The sequence below is a fragment of the Apodemus sylvaticus genome, chromosome 8, assembly GCF_947179515.1.
Source record: "Apodemus sylvaticus chromosome 8, mApoSyl1.1, whole genome shotgun sequence".
Classification (NCBI taxonomy): domain Eukaryota; kingdom Metazoa; phylum Chordata; class Mammalia; order Rodentia; family Muridae; genus Apodemus; species Apodemus sylvaticus.
In genome coordinates, this window is record NC_067479.1 from 72,965,458 (window position 1) to 72,981,426 (window position 15,969).

General features: G+C 46.1%; 1 protein-coding gene across 1 annotated transcript in view; it reads left to right on the plus strand.

Moving 5' to 3' along the window:
- The first annotated feature begins 986 nt into the window (after window positions 1-986).
- Window positions 987-15,969, plus strand: part of Slc7a8 (solute carrier family 7 member 8) — a 57,214-nt gene continuing 42,231 nt past the window's right edge. Inside the window, exon 1 of the mRNA XM_052191480.1 lies at window positions 987-1,760. Within this exon, the coding sequence (XP_052047440.1) occupies window positions 1,616-1,760 (145 nt within the window). The 5' untranslated portion in view covers window positions 987-1,615. The remainder of the gene's footprint in view (window positions 1,761-15,969) is intronic.

Below are 15,969 nucleotides of genomic sequence, written 5' to 3' on the forward strand. Positions count from 1 at the left end.
GGGAGTTCAGTTTGTCTTGTTGAGACAGAATCTCACTCTGCACATCTGGCTAGCCTTAAACTCAGAGAGATCTGCCTGCCTCTGCAGCCCAAGTGCTCAGATTAAAGATGTGTGCCACTAGGCCCTTTGGAATTTTTTTTAGACTTATTTTTAAATCAAATATTTTTGTATAATCAATGTAAAAAAAAACTTTAGTTTTTCAGCATGGTCTATAATATTGTTTCATGTTTATTTCAGTTTTTTTTCCCCCAAAGTACTTTACAGTTAGAAATAGACACAGTTCTTGAGGTAAAGCAACAGTTTTGAATTAAATTCTTCAGGTTTGCAATGTTACTTAACGGTTATTAATCTTAGCATCGACACATCTGTTTCATGATCACTGAGGGGCTCACGATTCTCCCGTCTAAAGTTCAAGTGATGTGTGATAAAATATTAGGGGTCATGGGGCAGGTCAGAATCCTCCTTATCCTGCCTCGGATGAACCTTGCAACTACCCCATATTCTTAATAATTTTATTTAGCTTTGTCATGACAGTCCCTAAGAGAAACTCTTCAGTCTAAAGTTCTTCCACATTGCCCCCCACCAAAACCACCCCCTATTTTACGAAACAGCTTGTTGACCATATCCTTGCAGCATTATCAACCTTGTCCTTAAATGATCCACACCTAAACATCTCAGTACACTGGCCAGTGTATTTCTGAAGGCATTAAAAGCCTGCAGAACTGTGTGCCCTTACAGAACTCACAAATGCCGTGCACCAGAGATGCAGCCTTAGCTAGTGACTTCTGCCTGCGGCCGGCTCTTCCCTTGCTTCCACTAAGAACAAATAAATGAAATAAATAAAGAAATGTTTTAAGCCCCTTTCTCAGTGATCTTTGGGGGTAGGGGGTACTAATAATTAAATAGAAGAGGAGTGAGGACGTGCGACTGAGGATGGAGGAGGTGGGGGCGGAGCCTCCGTCCGCAAATAAACGCCGCAGCCGAAAGGGAAGCACATTCGCGAGCGCAGCGGCCACCCTGCCCTGGTCACAGATGGAGCGATCTGCGGCGTGAGCACGGAGCTCGGAGCCGACAAGGGCGAGAAGGGGCGACCGCAGCAGGTGGAAACCTGATCCAGAGCCGGCGAGCAAGAAGAACGTACCTGAGCCCCGCTCCTCCTCCGCCCCTTCAGCGGACGAGAACTACTTTTACCCTCGTCGTAAAAGAGACTTAAGGGAAGGTGGAGACGATCTGTTTCATTAGGAGGGTTGCAAGGGATATTCTGACCAGAGCAAGCCACCACCCGGTACACCGAGCAGAGCGATCCTGGGCTTCTGAAGATAAACGCTTTCCGGAGAATTCCAGCTGGAGTCGCTGGTACAGTTCTATTTTTGTATTTAGATATATATATGTTCTTTGCCTTTCATTTAAAAACACGGCTCTTGGTTGTTAGCAGTGACACGTGTGACTCTCTCTCATTTGCTGTCACTTTTAGAGGATAGGAGCACTCTCTATTTCTGAACTGGGCGTTCTAATCGGAAACTGTTTTTCCACGTATCCATACATTCACACGCACGAGCGTTTAGAAAGAGACTGCTCTTTTTAGCTTTTGGTGGTCGGAACCTTACGGAGAAAGATGGAAAAGGGAGCCCGACAGCGAAACAACACCGCGAAGAACCCGGGTTCTGACACCAGCCCTGAGGCCGAGGCTAGCTCGGGAGGGGGCGGAGTAGCCCTGAAGAAAGAGATCGGATTGGTCAGCGCCTGTGGCATCATCGTAGGTGAGTCCAGGTCCTTCGGCCCCCCTCCCCCGCGCCACACCACCCCCTCTCCAGGGGTCCTCCGCGGGACTTTAACCTCGCCAAAACCTCTAATGCTGCTTCGCTTTGTCTGTGACTCGTGTTACAGTCCACCTGCACCCGGTCAAGTCGGAGCTATGGAAGTGATGTCTGTCTGTCCTACATCGCTTCAGTCAAGCCAGGCTGAGCCGTTCTCTCCTTAGAATAGAACAAACAAGAGTCAGGAACCATGCTAGCTCTGAGTCCCAAGTATTGCCTGGGAATTTATTATAAGTGTAACAAATTCTTTCCGGCTTGTCACTAGGCAGTTCTGATCCAGGGGATCCTAATTCAGGCTGACACATGGATTTTTAACTAGCTTCTATGCAGTAACCCTCTGCAGGCTGTGAACCTGCTTTTGAAGCATATTTAGTATTTTGTTGTCTTATGTTATGAAGCACTGAAGTGTGTAATACCACAAATAGCAACGACAGCCATACAAAGGCCTCATAACCTTGTTTCTTTATAGGCTGGACCATCCTAGGTCACACTTGTGAAACAGATGTGACAGCCGAGCTGTCTCAGATGAGGAAAATATGGAAGGGAGAACCAGCTGACTTGACTGTTCTCTAAATGGAGTTTCCAGTTTCTCGGGTTGCCTAGTAGGGGCCACCTGTCTGTTAACACCCACAGAAGACCCTGTGAGGTTCTTAGAGAGAACTGGGAATGAGCAGATTGTGGGGTACAGGAGGAATTCATGTGTGCTCTGGCTTGGAAGCTCGTTAGGAGAGGAGCTGGGTGATCCAGAGGGAGTCAGTACAGGTCTCAATTCCCAAGAGCACTTGTGCAGGACTCGGGCTTGCAGACACAACCCCCTTGCCTACATAGGACACTCTTGTCTTTGTAAGGAAGCCCTGCAGGTGGGTGCCGGGCAGTGGCTCACCGCTGCCTTCCCTCAAAAAGGGGGCTTTGGTCTGCTACCTTTGGCAGAGGGCTTCTTCCCAGGGAAAGCACCCCAAGATTCTCAGCCTCAGGCAACTCTCTCTGTGGAGTTCCCTGGTGGTGGTATATTGTTTCTTGCTGCCCATAAACTACTTTCTGTCGATGTAACAGTGTTCCGTGAAGAGATCAGGGACATTTGGCACTAGAGCAAGAGTGACACTGGAGAACATCCTTGAAGTCAAATAAAATCAGTACAGCATCCAGATAATCCTCTACACCTCGCCACCCCAACTTCAGTGACCACGCTCCTTCCAACCCCTTTTCAAAATGAATCTTATCTAATTATTCCAAATACTTAGTTATAAAGAAACAATGTCGTGAAGGAGCAGATCTGCAAAACAGATCTACAGTAGTCATTATCTGAATCCCATTATCCACTCTTATTATATATTTTAATTCAACACAACCTGTAGAACACATGCCAATTTAAGATCTATAAATTGAGCAGAGCCTGTTATGTCTTTCATCTATTGAACTGATAAGATTAGCATCCCCCCACCCTACCTTGGGGAAGTATCTGATTCATACACAGATGTGCTCGCTCACGCACACACGCATACATACACACTCACACACATATGCATACACACATATACACAAACTAATAAATACATATAAAGACACATACACAATACTCACATACACACATATACACACGATACACACATACTCATATACACATACACTCATGTACATACATACACATATACTCACACATACACACATACTCATACATATACATATATACACACATACTCATACACACATCCACATCCACACATACATACGCTCGCACATATACACATACACACACATACTCATACACACACACACACACACACACACACACACACACACGCACACTCAAACCTTTTCTTCCAGACTCTGCTTTGCTTACCCACCCCCCAATACATGTAGATTTTCATGGATAGAGGATATTCTCCTATATACTAAAGTTTTGTTTTTTGTAAAAAAATATTCACTCCAAGCCTATGAAGAAACGGGGAGGTTCAGGTGTAAGTACAGTTCCAGGGTAGGTATCATGGGCGACACTTCAGGGAGAGAGAGAGAAAGAGCTCCTTGTGGTGACATCACAGTGAGAATGACAAATCTGGCCAGATACTCTGGGTGGTTTCAGGGAAATCAAGATATTTTTCCCGAGTGCTAGAATCACGTTACATTCACTTCAGCTGAGCTGAGAAACAACTTTTTTCTTAAGAATAACATGGAGAAAATCTTTTCTACCTTACCTCCTGCATGACCATTAAGATGCCAGAGTGAAGTGGGCAGGGTGGCGCACACCTTTAATCCCAGCACTTAGGAGGCAGAGGCAGGCAGATTTCTGAGTTCGAGGCCACCCTGGTCTACAGAGTGAGTTCCAGGACAGTCAGGGCTACACGGAGAAACCCTGTCTCGAAAAACCAACCAACCAAACAAACAAACAAAAAGATGCCAGAGTGAAGAGGCAGTGGCCGCCCTCTTCCAGGGGCTTCCTAAGTGGGTGATGGTAAGACCATGTGCAAACACCTAGGTAGAGTCCAGGGAACTGGTGCTCTGTATTAACGCTGTAGAATAAAGGTAATTAAAGTCATTTGAAAAGGCACAGGAAGGGCTGGGGAGATGGCTCAGTGGTTAAGAGCACTTGTTCTTCCAGAGGACCCAAGTTCAGTTCCCAGCACCTACTGGTGGCTTACAACTGTCTATAACTCTAGTTCCAGGAAATATGACACTAGTTTCTGACCCCCCCCCCCATAAACATCATGAATGTAGACAAAACTTACATACATAAAAATTAGTAAATATTAAAAAACTTTATTTTAAAAAGTACATATTACCCTTGCAGAGAACTCGAGGTTTTTTCCCCTACACCACATTGGGCATCTCACAACCAGCATGACCCCAGTTCCAAGGGATTCAACATCCTCTTCTGGCCTCCAAGACACCAGGCATGCATGTAGTAGACATACATTAATCATGCAGTCATCCACATGTAATAAGTCTTTTTAAGAAATGAAACAACTAATTTAAGTGAATCAAATTCTGTATGGGAAAGTAGCATTTGCCCTGGATCTATGTGTTCCACACCCTGCTGGTTTAAAGGAGTAAGTTAAAATATGTTTCATAGAAGCTCCTAAAAGTTTATCCACAGCCATTGTAGATGGTTAGAAGTAACCCATGGCAATTATCACAGGAATGTAAGCTGGACAATAAACTCACACTCTAAAGTTATCTATGGTTGGATCAGGAGGCTGAGATCCACGTGCGTCTAACAGGAACCACTGACAATTGGCAGTGTGGTTTGGTTGGCAGAAGCTGGGGTCAAGATAAGGGAACAGTTAAGTCAGGCGGTGGTGGCGCACGCTTGTAATCCCAGCACTCTGGGAGGCAGAGGCAGGCAGATTTCTGAGTTTGAGGCCAGCCTGGTCTACAGAGTGAGACAGCCAGGGCTATACAGAGAAACCCTGTCTCGAAAAAAACAAATCCAAAAAACCAAAAAAGGAAAAAAAAAAGGGTGGGGGGGAAACAGTCAGAGGCATGAAAGGAGAGAGGGTGTCAGCCACAGCAAGTCTTAAGCTGCCTTTTGGAGGATGTGGGGGGAAGATGGAGTAGTGAAGATAATTCTTAGAGATTTTGATAATTCCTATGAATTTTGACAGTTGTTTCCTTGAGCAACAATTTTGACTTAGAGATATAACTTGGCTGTAGACCATTTGCTTAGAGTGTTCCCAGACTCTTGGAGTCAGTTGGAAGAAGGACAGAAGGGAGGGAGGGCGACGGATCTCATGTAATGGCTTAGCCTGTGATCCCAGTACTTGGGAAGCTGAGGTAGGATCATTGGGCGTTTGAGACGCAGTTACAAAGTGGGGGCCAGAGAGCAGGGAAGGAGAGGGAAGAACAAATTTGTTCTCCACATCTGTGAGTCCTCGGTGCAGCAGAGTGCCTAGTAAGGAACTGTCACCTCTGTGATTGTTGACAATTGACTCCCGTAAAGGAAAGGAAACCCCAGGGCTGTCTCAGTAGTCGAGCATTTGCCTGGTGTGCACAAAGCCCTGGCTTCAATCTCTAGTCCCCCCAACCAGGAAGCATTTCTCTAAACCAGACACAGTAGCAGATGACAGCAGATCTCAGCCCTCCAGAGGTGAAGGTAAAAGGATCTTGAGCTTAAGGGTGGTCCAGCTACACACCAAGAGTCTATCTCAAAAAAATAAGCAATAAGCATTGATCTGAAAGACTGTTGGGAGCCTAACTTGGAAAATTGTTATGACAGGGTTCATTGCATCAACCTGCATAAATGCTTTTTTTTTTTTTCAAATTTTCTTTTGTTGGTAGTCATGGTGGTCCTAGAGACTCAGTAATGGCAAGAACTCTATCCCTGAGCCACACATACTCCCTCCTGGCAGTAGCCTGCCAGGCTACTGCATCCAGGTACACAGTTGGTCAGGGCGTACTCTTTGAGGCAGAGGAACTGTGAAAGTAAACTCTCCCTCAACCCCGAGAGGTGTGAGAACAGAAAACATCATTCACTGATGATACCAAAGTTCCCGTTGATAGCTGCCATTACTAAATAAATGTTCTGTGCCAGGCGCTCATTATCTCTCCGTCCCTCACCGTAATCTCGATGTGCCGAGCACATATTATCTTTTTCCTACAGATAAGGAAATGGAGGTTCTGAGGAATAAGCAATTTGCCAAAGGTCATACAACGAAAAATTTTGGAGCTAAGTCAAAAGCATTATTAAAAGCATTATTATCTACTCTATCTATGTATCTACATGTTACTCTGTGTATGTGTGTGTGTTTGTGTGTGTATGTGTGTTTGTGTGTGTGTGTTGATGTGTGTGTTGTGTGTGTATGTGTGTTTGTGTGTGTGTGTTGATGTGTGTGTTGTGTGTGTATGTGTGTTTGTGTGTGTGTGTTGATGTGTGTATGTGTGTGTGTTTGTGTGTATATGTGTATTTGTGTGTGTGTGTTGGTGTATGTGTGTATGTATGTTTTGTGTGTGTGTTGGGGGTGTATGTATATATGTGTGTTTGTGTGTGTGTGTTGGTGTATGTGTGTATGTATGTTTTGTGTGTGTGTTGGGGGTGTATGTGTATATGTGTGTTTGTGTGTGTGTTGGTGTGTGTGTCTGTGTGTATATGAATTGTGTACTACTCATGTGTGTGCAGGTTGGTAACAACTTGGGAAAGTCGGTTCTCTCATTCTACTCTGAGTCTTGAGGATTGAACTTGGGTCACCAGGTTTGGTGACAAGCACAGGTCACATACAGATACATCTCACCATCCCTATTTCTATGTATTGTACACTAAATGGGCATTTCCTTGAAAAATCTCAGCGGTAGTCCTTATTTTTCTAGATGAAGCAATCATGACTGTGTTCCTACTGAGGAAGGTTCTAGTGTGAGGGGAGCTGGGTGGCAGCTGAGGTCGGACCGAGGGGAGCAGCTGGCAGGGTCATAACACTGGGGGTACTCAGCCTGAAGTAGCTGACCAAGACAGGCCGTTCTCTCCTTAGCTCCTTCCTGAACTAGAGCTTTCTAGCCACCCAACATCGGTGCTAGGAATGGACTCCTACTCTTTTGATAAAGAATACGATGCCCTTCTTTCTTTGTTTTTTTTTTTTTTTGTTGTTGTTGTTGTTTTTTGGATTTTTGGTTTTTTCGAGACAGGGTTTCTCTGTATAGCCCTGGCTGTCCTGGAACTCACTCTGTAGAGCAGGCTGGCCTCGAACTCAGAAATCCGCCTGCCTCTGCCTGCCAGAATGCCGGGATTACAGTTGCAAAACACACATCTGAGGTTTGTTTGTTTGTTTGTTTGTTTGTTTTTTAGGTGGGATCTTGTTATGTAGTGCAGGCTAGCCTAGAGTTCAATTTCCTTTCTCAGCCTGCTTCAGGCTGGGATTAAAGTTATGTGCCACCACATCCAGCTAGAACAAAATGGTATTTATTGAGCTCTTGCTAAATTAAATGTCAACTCCTGTGCTATAAGGTCTCTGCAGATATTTTATTTAATCCTGTCAACAATCTTATGGACATATATAGTATAACTATTTTAAATATGGGAAAATCAAGTCATGGAGCTAGTAGATAATTTCCTGAGTCCCATACAGCTGGTAACTGAATGGTCTACATCCAGAGCCATTTCTAGCAGCAATACAGAGAGAGGGGAGGAGAGCTGGTCCCTGTCAGGTAGTAATGGGGTGGGGGTCCTGGAGGAGAGTGCCACTAGTAATGGGTTCTGGAGGCACCATGGGTGTGTAACATTGCAAGCCTTTTCCAAAAAAAGAGGGCCAGGTGTGAAGACTCGTCCTGGTGATTTCAGTTCTTGGAAGGCCAGAGCAGGAAGATCCCAAATTCAAGGCCTGTCCAAATTAGATTCGTGAAACTGGACGTGTGTGTGTGTGTGTGTGTGTGTGTGTTCGCTGAATGTGAAGAGGACGGGTATGTCTGTGTATGCACAATTTCAGGTCCAAAGATTTCAGACCTTCTTGGACTATACTTCTTTAGAAGATTGTACATTTTAGCCTCTCACATCATGCACGGATTGATCCCAGAACCATTTGTTGAATATCGCCTAGAGGGAGCAAGTCTGAAACTGTGTTCTCGAGTTCACGTTCCACTTTTAAAAAGCCATGGGAATATTGGAAGCTGGTTCATTCAGGATGAAAATATATTAAAAGTCCCATTGTTTTCAAAGGGAATCTGGGACAGAAGCCAGAAGTTCAAAAACATTTCAAAACAAACACATCTTAGTGAGGGGGAATGGTATAGCCAGTGTAGCCAGTGTAGCCAGCAATAGAAGAATGAGGATCTATATCATGCGGTGCTTGCTTACTGAGTCCCACGCACAGAGTGCCTGGTAGGAACTTCAAGCCATCCCGCACAGCTGCTACCAGTGTAGAAATAGAAGTTTCTAGTAGGTAAATGACCAGCTGACAGCGGAGATCCGTTCCCACCTGAGTCCTTGAGCACAGTGCGCATGCTCCCAGCACGGAGGTGACTGGGAGCAGGCATCCTGTTGCAAGCTTCCTGCCTCCAGGAACCAGAGAGCTCAAGCGCAGTTTGTTTGAACTTGGAACGATCTGACTCAAATGTGTTCCCTCAAAGGGCAGAGTGAGGACCACGCAGAAAGAGTGACCAGCAGGAAATACTTAGTCTAGGAAAGAAAATCAGTTCCCAGTAAAAAAAAAAAAATGTAAGAAGTACCTAAGCCAGGATTGATGGCGTGCACTCGTAATGCCAGCACTTGGGAGGTAGAAGCAGAAGGATTGCTAACACTTCAAAGCCAGCCTGGTTCACATCTAGAGTAAATTTTAGATCAGTCAGGACTGTTCAGCAAGACCATGTGACTATTAAAAAAAAAAATCTAAGCAGTAGACTCCAGAGCCCATTTCATTTCGGCCTTAGTGACATAGCAGAAGCAAAACAAGACAGAACAAAACAAAACCAAAACCACAAACACCTGTTGTGAGCAAAGCAAATGGCGGCTTCAGGGAGGCGGCCCCCACGCACACAGACCTGCTGTCATTAAGTTGAGCGCTCAGTTTACTGGAGTAGAACGGAGGTATGGGATTTAGGATTGGGCCCCTCATGTTGCCAGGCTACCAAGAGAGCTAAGCCATGAGTCTGCTCCCAGCCCGACCGAAGTGGAGCGGGTTGGGGGGCAGGGGGTGGGGGGCAGGGGGTGGGGGTGGGATAAAAAATGCTTCAGGAATTTCTGTTGTTGTTTTTTGTGTTTTCTTGTTGCTACTGAGGGATGATGGGCAAGATCTCAAAATGCAGCCAGGAGCAAGCTGTTCCAGGAAAAGATTCTGATCTACAGAAAACAAGGACCATTCAGGGGAGCTCGGGCCAGGAGGTGGGGGGACAGGGGGTGTCAGAAACTGCTCTCTTCTGAATTTCCCCCCAATTCGAGGGCTTGAACCCAAGACCTGTTCTGCCTTAGGCAAATGCTCTCCCACTGAGTTGTATCTGCGGGCTCCCTTGTCTGATTTTTAATTCCCTGCTGAGTATATGGAGCAAGAAAAGCCAGACCCTATTGGCCTCATAGAACGTGCCACACCCATCTTCCTGGACACCTGAGAACAGCAACGCGCAGGCCGTAGCCTACGGCTATTAGAGGAAGATGGGGGCTATTCTACGTGTTAACACTGCTTGAACATGTTAGGCCTCGTGCTGAGCACAGGCGAATTTCATTTCTAAGAAGCAAAACAATCCCACAAGTCTATTCTGAGCTGTGCTATTTATAGAACGAGTGAAGTTCAAGTTGAAAAGCTTTATCGATCATCTCATCCCTCATCCTTTGTCACGCTCATAGGTTCTCCCCATTGGCTCGCTTTAAATATCCTCGGCATCGGTGGTGACGTCACTGCCGGGGAGAAGGTTTCGCGTAGTGTGCCTGAAGAGGTACCAGATCTCAGGCCGAGCTGCACATTGTTCAAGCCGGCGCTACAGTTCTCATCTGCATGTCCCGGAAGGTGCTTGCTTGCACATGGATGGAAGGCATCGGCGCTGCAGCTGCTCCTTTAGTGTACAGCTCTAGGGGCGCGGTTAGCAAGAAATAATGCAGGAATTTCCCGCTGCTTTAAGGAGGCATTTAGGAGCCAGTGTGGTGGTCCGTGCTTGTAATCCTAGCACTTGGGAGTCTGGGCAGCAAAATTGCCACAAGGCTGAGGCCGGCCTGGACTATATATAGCGAGATTCTGTCTCAAAATTAAGGTTTTTTTTGTCTGAAAGTTTTAAAAAGTATTTGGTCCCAGACCCTGGGAATAGAAGGTTTAACATAAAAATTTTCATGATTTGGATGAGTATATTGCAGAGGTCAAAGAATTTTAGGGATATGGCAGAAAAGGTCAGGCTTGTAAATAGTTTTGAGTTTGCAAAATGCTTTCCTATGCATGATCCATGTGTGTGTGTGTGTGTGTGAGAGAGAGAGAGAGAGAGAGAGAGAGAGACAGACAGACAGACAGACAGACAGACTCCACGTGGACACATGCATTCGTGAATGGGACTGTGGGCATGTGCATGCCACAATGCTTGTGTAGGGGTCAGAGGTCAATCTCTGCTTTTCCTTCCTTGAGGGTGTCTCACTGTTGTTTCCCACAGGCTCCCTCCTAAAGACTTCTGGGGATTTTCTTCTCCCCTCCACCTTCCATCTCAGGTAGAAGCACCAGATTACTGCAGGCTTAACAGAGGTTCTGTGGATTCAAACCCAGGTCTTCCATGGCTTTGTGGCAAATGTTTTACTCACCAATCCATCTCTTCCACCCGTTATGCACAATCTTTGTAACCTTTTTTTTTATGCCTGGGTGATGGGGGCCATGACACGGGGCCTGTATATTCCTGGTATGAGCCTGTCATGGTGGAGGGTCCTTGGAGAGCTCCGAGTCAAACCTGTGCTCTGGTCTGTGTCCGGCGGAAGGTTCTCCTCTCTCTTTGGCCTCATCTTCCGCCACTCCAGTTCAGCCCTCACTACTCCCAAGCCCATATCCACTCAGTGATGCTGGTTCAGAGATGTAGGTGTCCCTTGTACAGGGACAGAAGTGCTGGCCCCGTTCCACGCAGGTGTGAGCTGCTCAGCAGACCGCCAGTTGCCTTTCTGTTCTCTTCCTGGCTTTGAATGGCTCCCACAGAGACGTGGGTGTCAGCCTCTTTTGTTCATGATGCTTCTCTTTTGATTTGCTTCTTTCTCCCTTTCCTTTTTAAAAGCAATTTTTAAAAAATCTTTATGTGTGTAGTGTGTACTGCCTACAAGGTGCTGAGACTTTGGGACCTGGGTCCTTTGCAAGAACCAGTGCTTATAACCACAGAGTCGTCTCTCCAGCCCCATACTTCTGGATTTTTTTCTTTTTTTTTTTGAGTTTCTCTTTATGATTTGAAGACTGGCCCAGAACTTGAGATCCTCTGGCCTCAGCATTTCCTGGACAGCCATCCATTCTGCTATATCATGTTCCATAGTATTACGATCCCACTAACGTGACTTCTGTCCAGACTGATGTGGTCCGCTATGCTTTCACCTGAATGTCTACATTCAATCCTTTTTGTTTTAAGACAGGATTTTACTATGTAGTCTTGGCTAGCCTGTAACTCACTGTGTTGACTAGGCTAGCCTCAAGCTCATAATGGTCCGCTTGCTTGTGCCTCTCTAGTGCTGAGATTATAGGTGTGGACCACCATCCATTGAATTCTTGAGAGCAGAAGCTGAATCTCATTTTCATATTCCCAGAGGTTTAGCATGTCACACGAGCTTGCTGACTAATAGCAGTGAGTCCAAAAGAAACCAACCGGGAATTGTGAACTCTGTGGTAGAGCCCTTGCCCAACATGCACAAGGCCCTAGCTTTGGCCTCCACCACTAGGAAGAAGTTACTTGAGCCTACTGATGTGTCATGGTTAAAGTAGTTGGGCATGCTGGCACACACTTGTGATACTAGGTGGAGACAGGCCAGGCATGATGGCACACACATTGGATCCCAGCACTTGGGAGGCAGAGGCAGGTGGATCTCTAGGAGTTTGAGGCCAGCCTGGTCTACAGAGTGAGTTCTGGAACAGCCAGGGCTACATACTGAGACCCTGTCTCAAAGCAAACAAACAAAAAGAAGTGGAGACAGGGGACGAGAACCTAAGGTCATCCTTGGCCACAAATCAAGTTCAAGGCCTCAGTTACATAAGACTATGTCTCAAAAAGAATTTTTTTTGTTGTTTTTTTGGATTTTGTTTTTTCAAGACAGGGTTTCTCTGTGTAACCCTGGCTGTCCTAGAACTCACTCTGTAGACCAGGCTGGCCTCAAACTCAGAAATCTGCCTGCCTCTGCCTCCCAGAATGCTGGGATTACAGGCATGCGCCACCACCGCCCCGCAAAAAAAAAAATTTTTTTTAAAGATAAGGCTGGCAAGATGCCCCAGTGGGTAAAGGCACCTGCCTCTGAGTCTGTCAACCTGAGTTCAATCCCCAAATCACATGTTGGAAGGAAAGATAAACCCTTGAAATTTGTCCTCTGACTACTACATGACACCATAGAGAATACACAGCTAGATACATGCACATGGAGGAAAAGACAAACAAATAAATACCGTTTAAAATACTTAAATCGCTACAGCAATGAACTTTTTTATATTTTTACTCTATTTTTTTAATTTAAAGAGTAGTTATCACCATAGATAATACTGTGTGTGTGTGTGTGTGTGTGTGTGTGTGTGTGTGTGCTGAGCTAAGTAACACAAATCCTTTGAATCTGAAAGGGACATTTAGGATCAGCCAGACCTTGACATCAAAGTTTCAAGGAAGATGAGAGTTTTTCAACCTTGATGTTATTGCTTCTTGGGCCAGATCCATCTTCATTATGGGAGGTTGTTTCGTCACTGTTAGATCCTTAGCAGTATCCTTGGCCTTGATACTGTTAAGTCCCAGGGGTACCCTTACTCCAGTGTGAAGGCCAGAAGTGTCTACAGACTTTACCATTTGTCCCCCGGAGGTAGGAACAAAATTGTTCCTGGTTGAAACCCACCAAGGAAATAGAGATGCTGGAGATAGTGTGTGGGTCTCTGATAGGAACCGGTCAGGGCTCAGCTCTGTAGCCCCTGAGGCCACAGGCTTGTCTTTCAGTGACTGGTGGGTGGTGATTCGCTCCATCTATTTCTCTAAAGGACCATGTATGAACAAGTACTTCCTAATTACCTTTCAAAGCAGGCATGTGGAGAGTGGGCGATCAATAAATACTTCTTGAGATGCAATTACCTGCTGCCCGCCCCCCTGCATCATCTAAAATGTCTACCTAGACAAGCAGACAAATGAATCAGAAGATGCCTCATGGGCTTGGCTGCACAGTGCTGTTTGGTAGCCAAGCCTCCAAAGCCTGTCTGTTGTATTCATCTCTGGCTGGACTCTGTCTCTACTGCTACAAATGCTACTGATTATTTTTTTAAGCATTTAATGTGTTATAGAGTGTCTTACATAGGTGTAAGCTGCCTTGATCCCCACAGCAAAGTAAGTGGGGTAAGAGCTGTTACTCCCATTGTGAACACGAAGGAAGTGAGTCTCAGAAAAACTGGAGTCTCGTGGTTTGTAAGTGGTGAGAGTGGTGAGGGCTCCGGCTCCTTTGAGTCTAGTGTCCACTGTGGTAAGGAATCCGGCACAGCAGTCATGTGGCACCATCTGCATCTCTAATCTGCAGGATATGCAACCAAACAGGGCGTGTGACTGCATCTTAGCCTACCCCCACCTCCAGAGAGACTGTTTGTACAGTCCTGGTGGGTAAGTGCGTCCAGAAGAAGGTACCAGGGCAGCTCTCAGTTTGACAGTAAGGATCAGAGCCTGATCCAGGCTCCTGCTTCCACACCGTTCCCCGGGTCTGAAGACACGGAGAGTCTCCTACTTGCCCACTGGAGAAGTACAAATCACATTCACTTCAGCCTTCTCTGCACACCAGGGCGGTGGCCGCAGCTCCAATACCCAGCAGGAAGCTGTGGCTAGACATGAAGTCTTGCATGAGTAAGGAAAGCCAAGGTCTTTTTGGATCTAAGGCTGCTGGGCATTACAAGTCTGTAATTTCTCTCCTTAGGAAATTCTTTGAGGGCTACAGCATTCGAGTGGGAACAAGCCTGAGTGTGAGTAACGCCGGAACAGGGGTCACATGGACGAGGAAGTTAGTGGTTACGTGCAGCCAACGAGTGTTTTCTCCGTTCTGGCCATTTGCCTAGGAAGACTTGCCCGCTGATACAACTTGGCCTCTTATTTTATTGAAATGGTTTACATGGCTTTTCTCTGACAGAACAAGTTTAGCTTAGCCTCATTGCCCAGGCATCCTTAAACCCAGCTTTCACTAAAGCTCTAACGATGACTGCGGTGGTAGCCAGTGTGGGTGGAAGCAGGGTTAAGACCCTGATCTCAGGCACCTTGGCGCTACCAGGCAGGTGCGCATCACGTACCTTTTTGTGTATTTTGGTTTTTGAGACAGAGTTTGCAGGGTTTCTCTGTGTAGCCCTGGCTATCCCTAGAACTTGCTTTATAGACTAAGCTGGCCTTGAACTCCACGCGCTACACCCTGCCCCTGCCTCCTCAGCGCTGGGATTAAAGGGGTGTGCCACCAAACCCAGCATGCATCAAGTTCTTGAATGACCTTCTAGACCAGTGGTTCTCAACTTGTAGACTGGGATCTCTCTAGGGGTCCAACGACCCTTTTGCAGTAGTTATGTCAAGTTGTATCAGTGGTCATTGGAAAATACAGATACTTACATTATGACTCGTAATAGTATCGAAATTACAGTTATGAAGTAACAACAAAAAGAATTTTATGGTTGAGGGGGTCACCACTACATGAACTGTATTAAAGGGGTGCAGCATTAGGAAGGTGGGAACCACTGCTCTAGACAACGGGTCTTAGAGTCAAACAAAGGGAGAAATCAGCAGACGTTAACTCCTTTCCTCTATATTAAGAAAGACTCTGATTGCTTTTGAAAGGCTCCTTCCTAGTTCTCCGTCCTGTGGCTTCCTTTGGACAATGTTCACATTTAAAGGCCCTGGAGCTGTGACACGTGGTGTTGTTTCCAGAGAAGAAGCCTCGAGGTGTCTGGAGGACAACCTGGGCCTGGAGTCTGATAACTCGGTCTCTGCACCAGATGAGCTGCTTAGCATGTGACTTTGACCAAGTCTCTGTCTCTCTCTGAGCCTCTGTTTTCACAGAAGTAAATAAGAATGACCATGCAGAGCAGAGCAGATTATTAGCATTTTTCAGAAAGCAGTTCTGAGAATCAAGCTTAGCAGGGTGCTTACGTCACCCCTGCAGATAGGACTGCCCCAAGGGGAAGACGTTGAGTCTGCCCTCCAGCTCTATAAGACCACTCCCAGGGCTGCCCAGTGGATCGTGGAATGATGGATCGAATATGTGGGAAAGTCTTTTATTTGCACAACAGTCCTGAAGCAGGGTGCAGGACTCTAGTCCAGATACTGCTAAGACTCTAGTCCACATCACTGCAACTGTGATGCCCTTGGGAGTCTCAGTTTCTTCAACGGTAAAATGGGGATAATAATACCTCCCTTGTTTCCTCCAAGGAAGAATTGGGCCACAGACCCCCTCAAAGATCAGCTAGCTCTGTTTACCTCGTCCCCCAGGGGACCTTGTGACGTGTGTACTCTGACAGTGTCCCAAAGGTGGCCAAAATACTCACATAGTGGTTGACCCTTACAGCTGCTTGTTTGCCCAGAACCCTTAGTG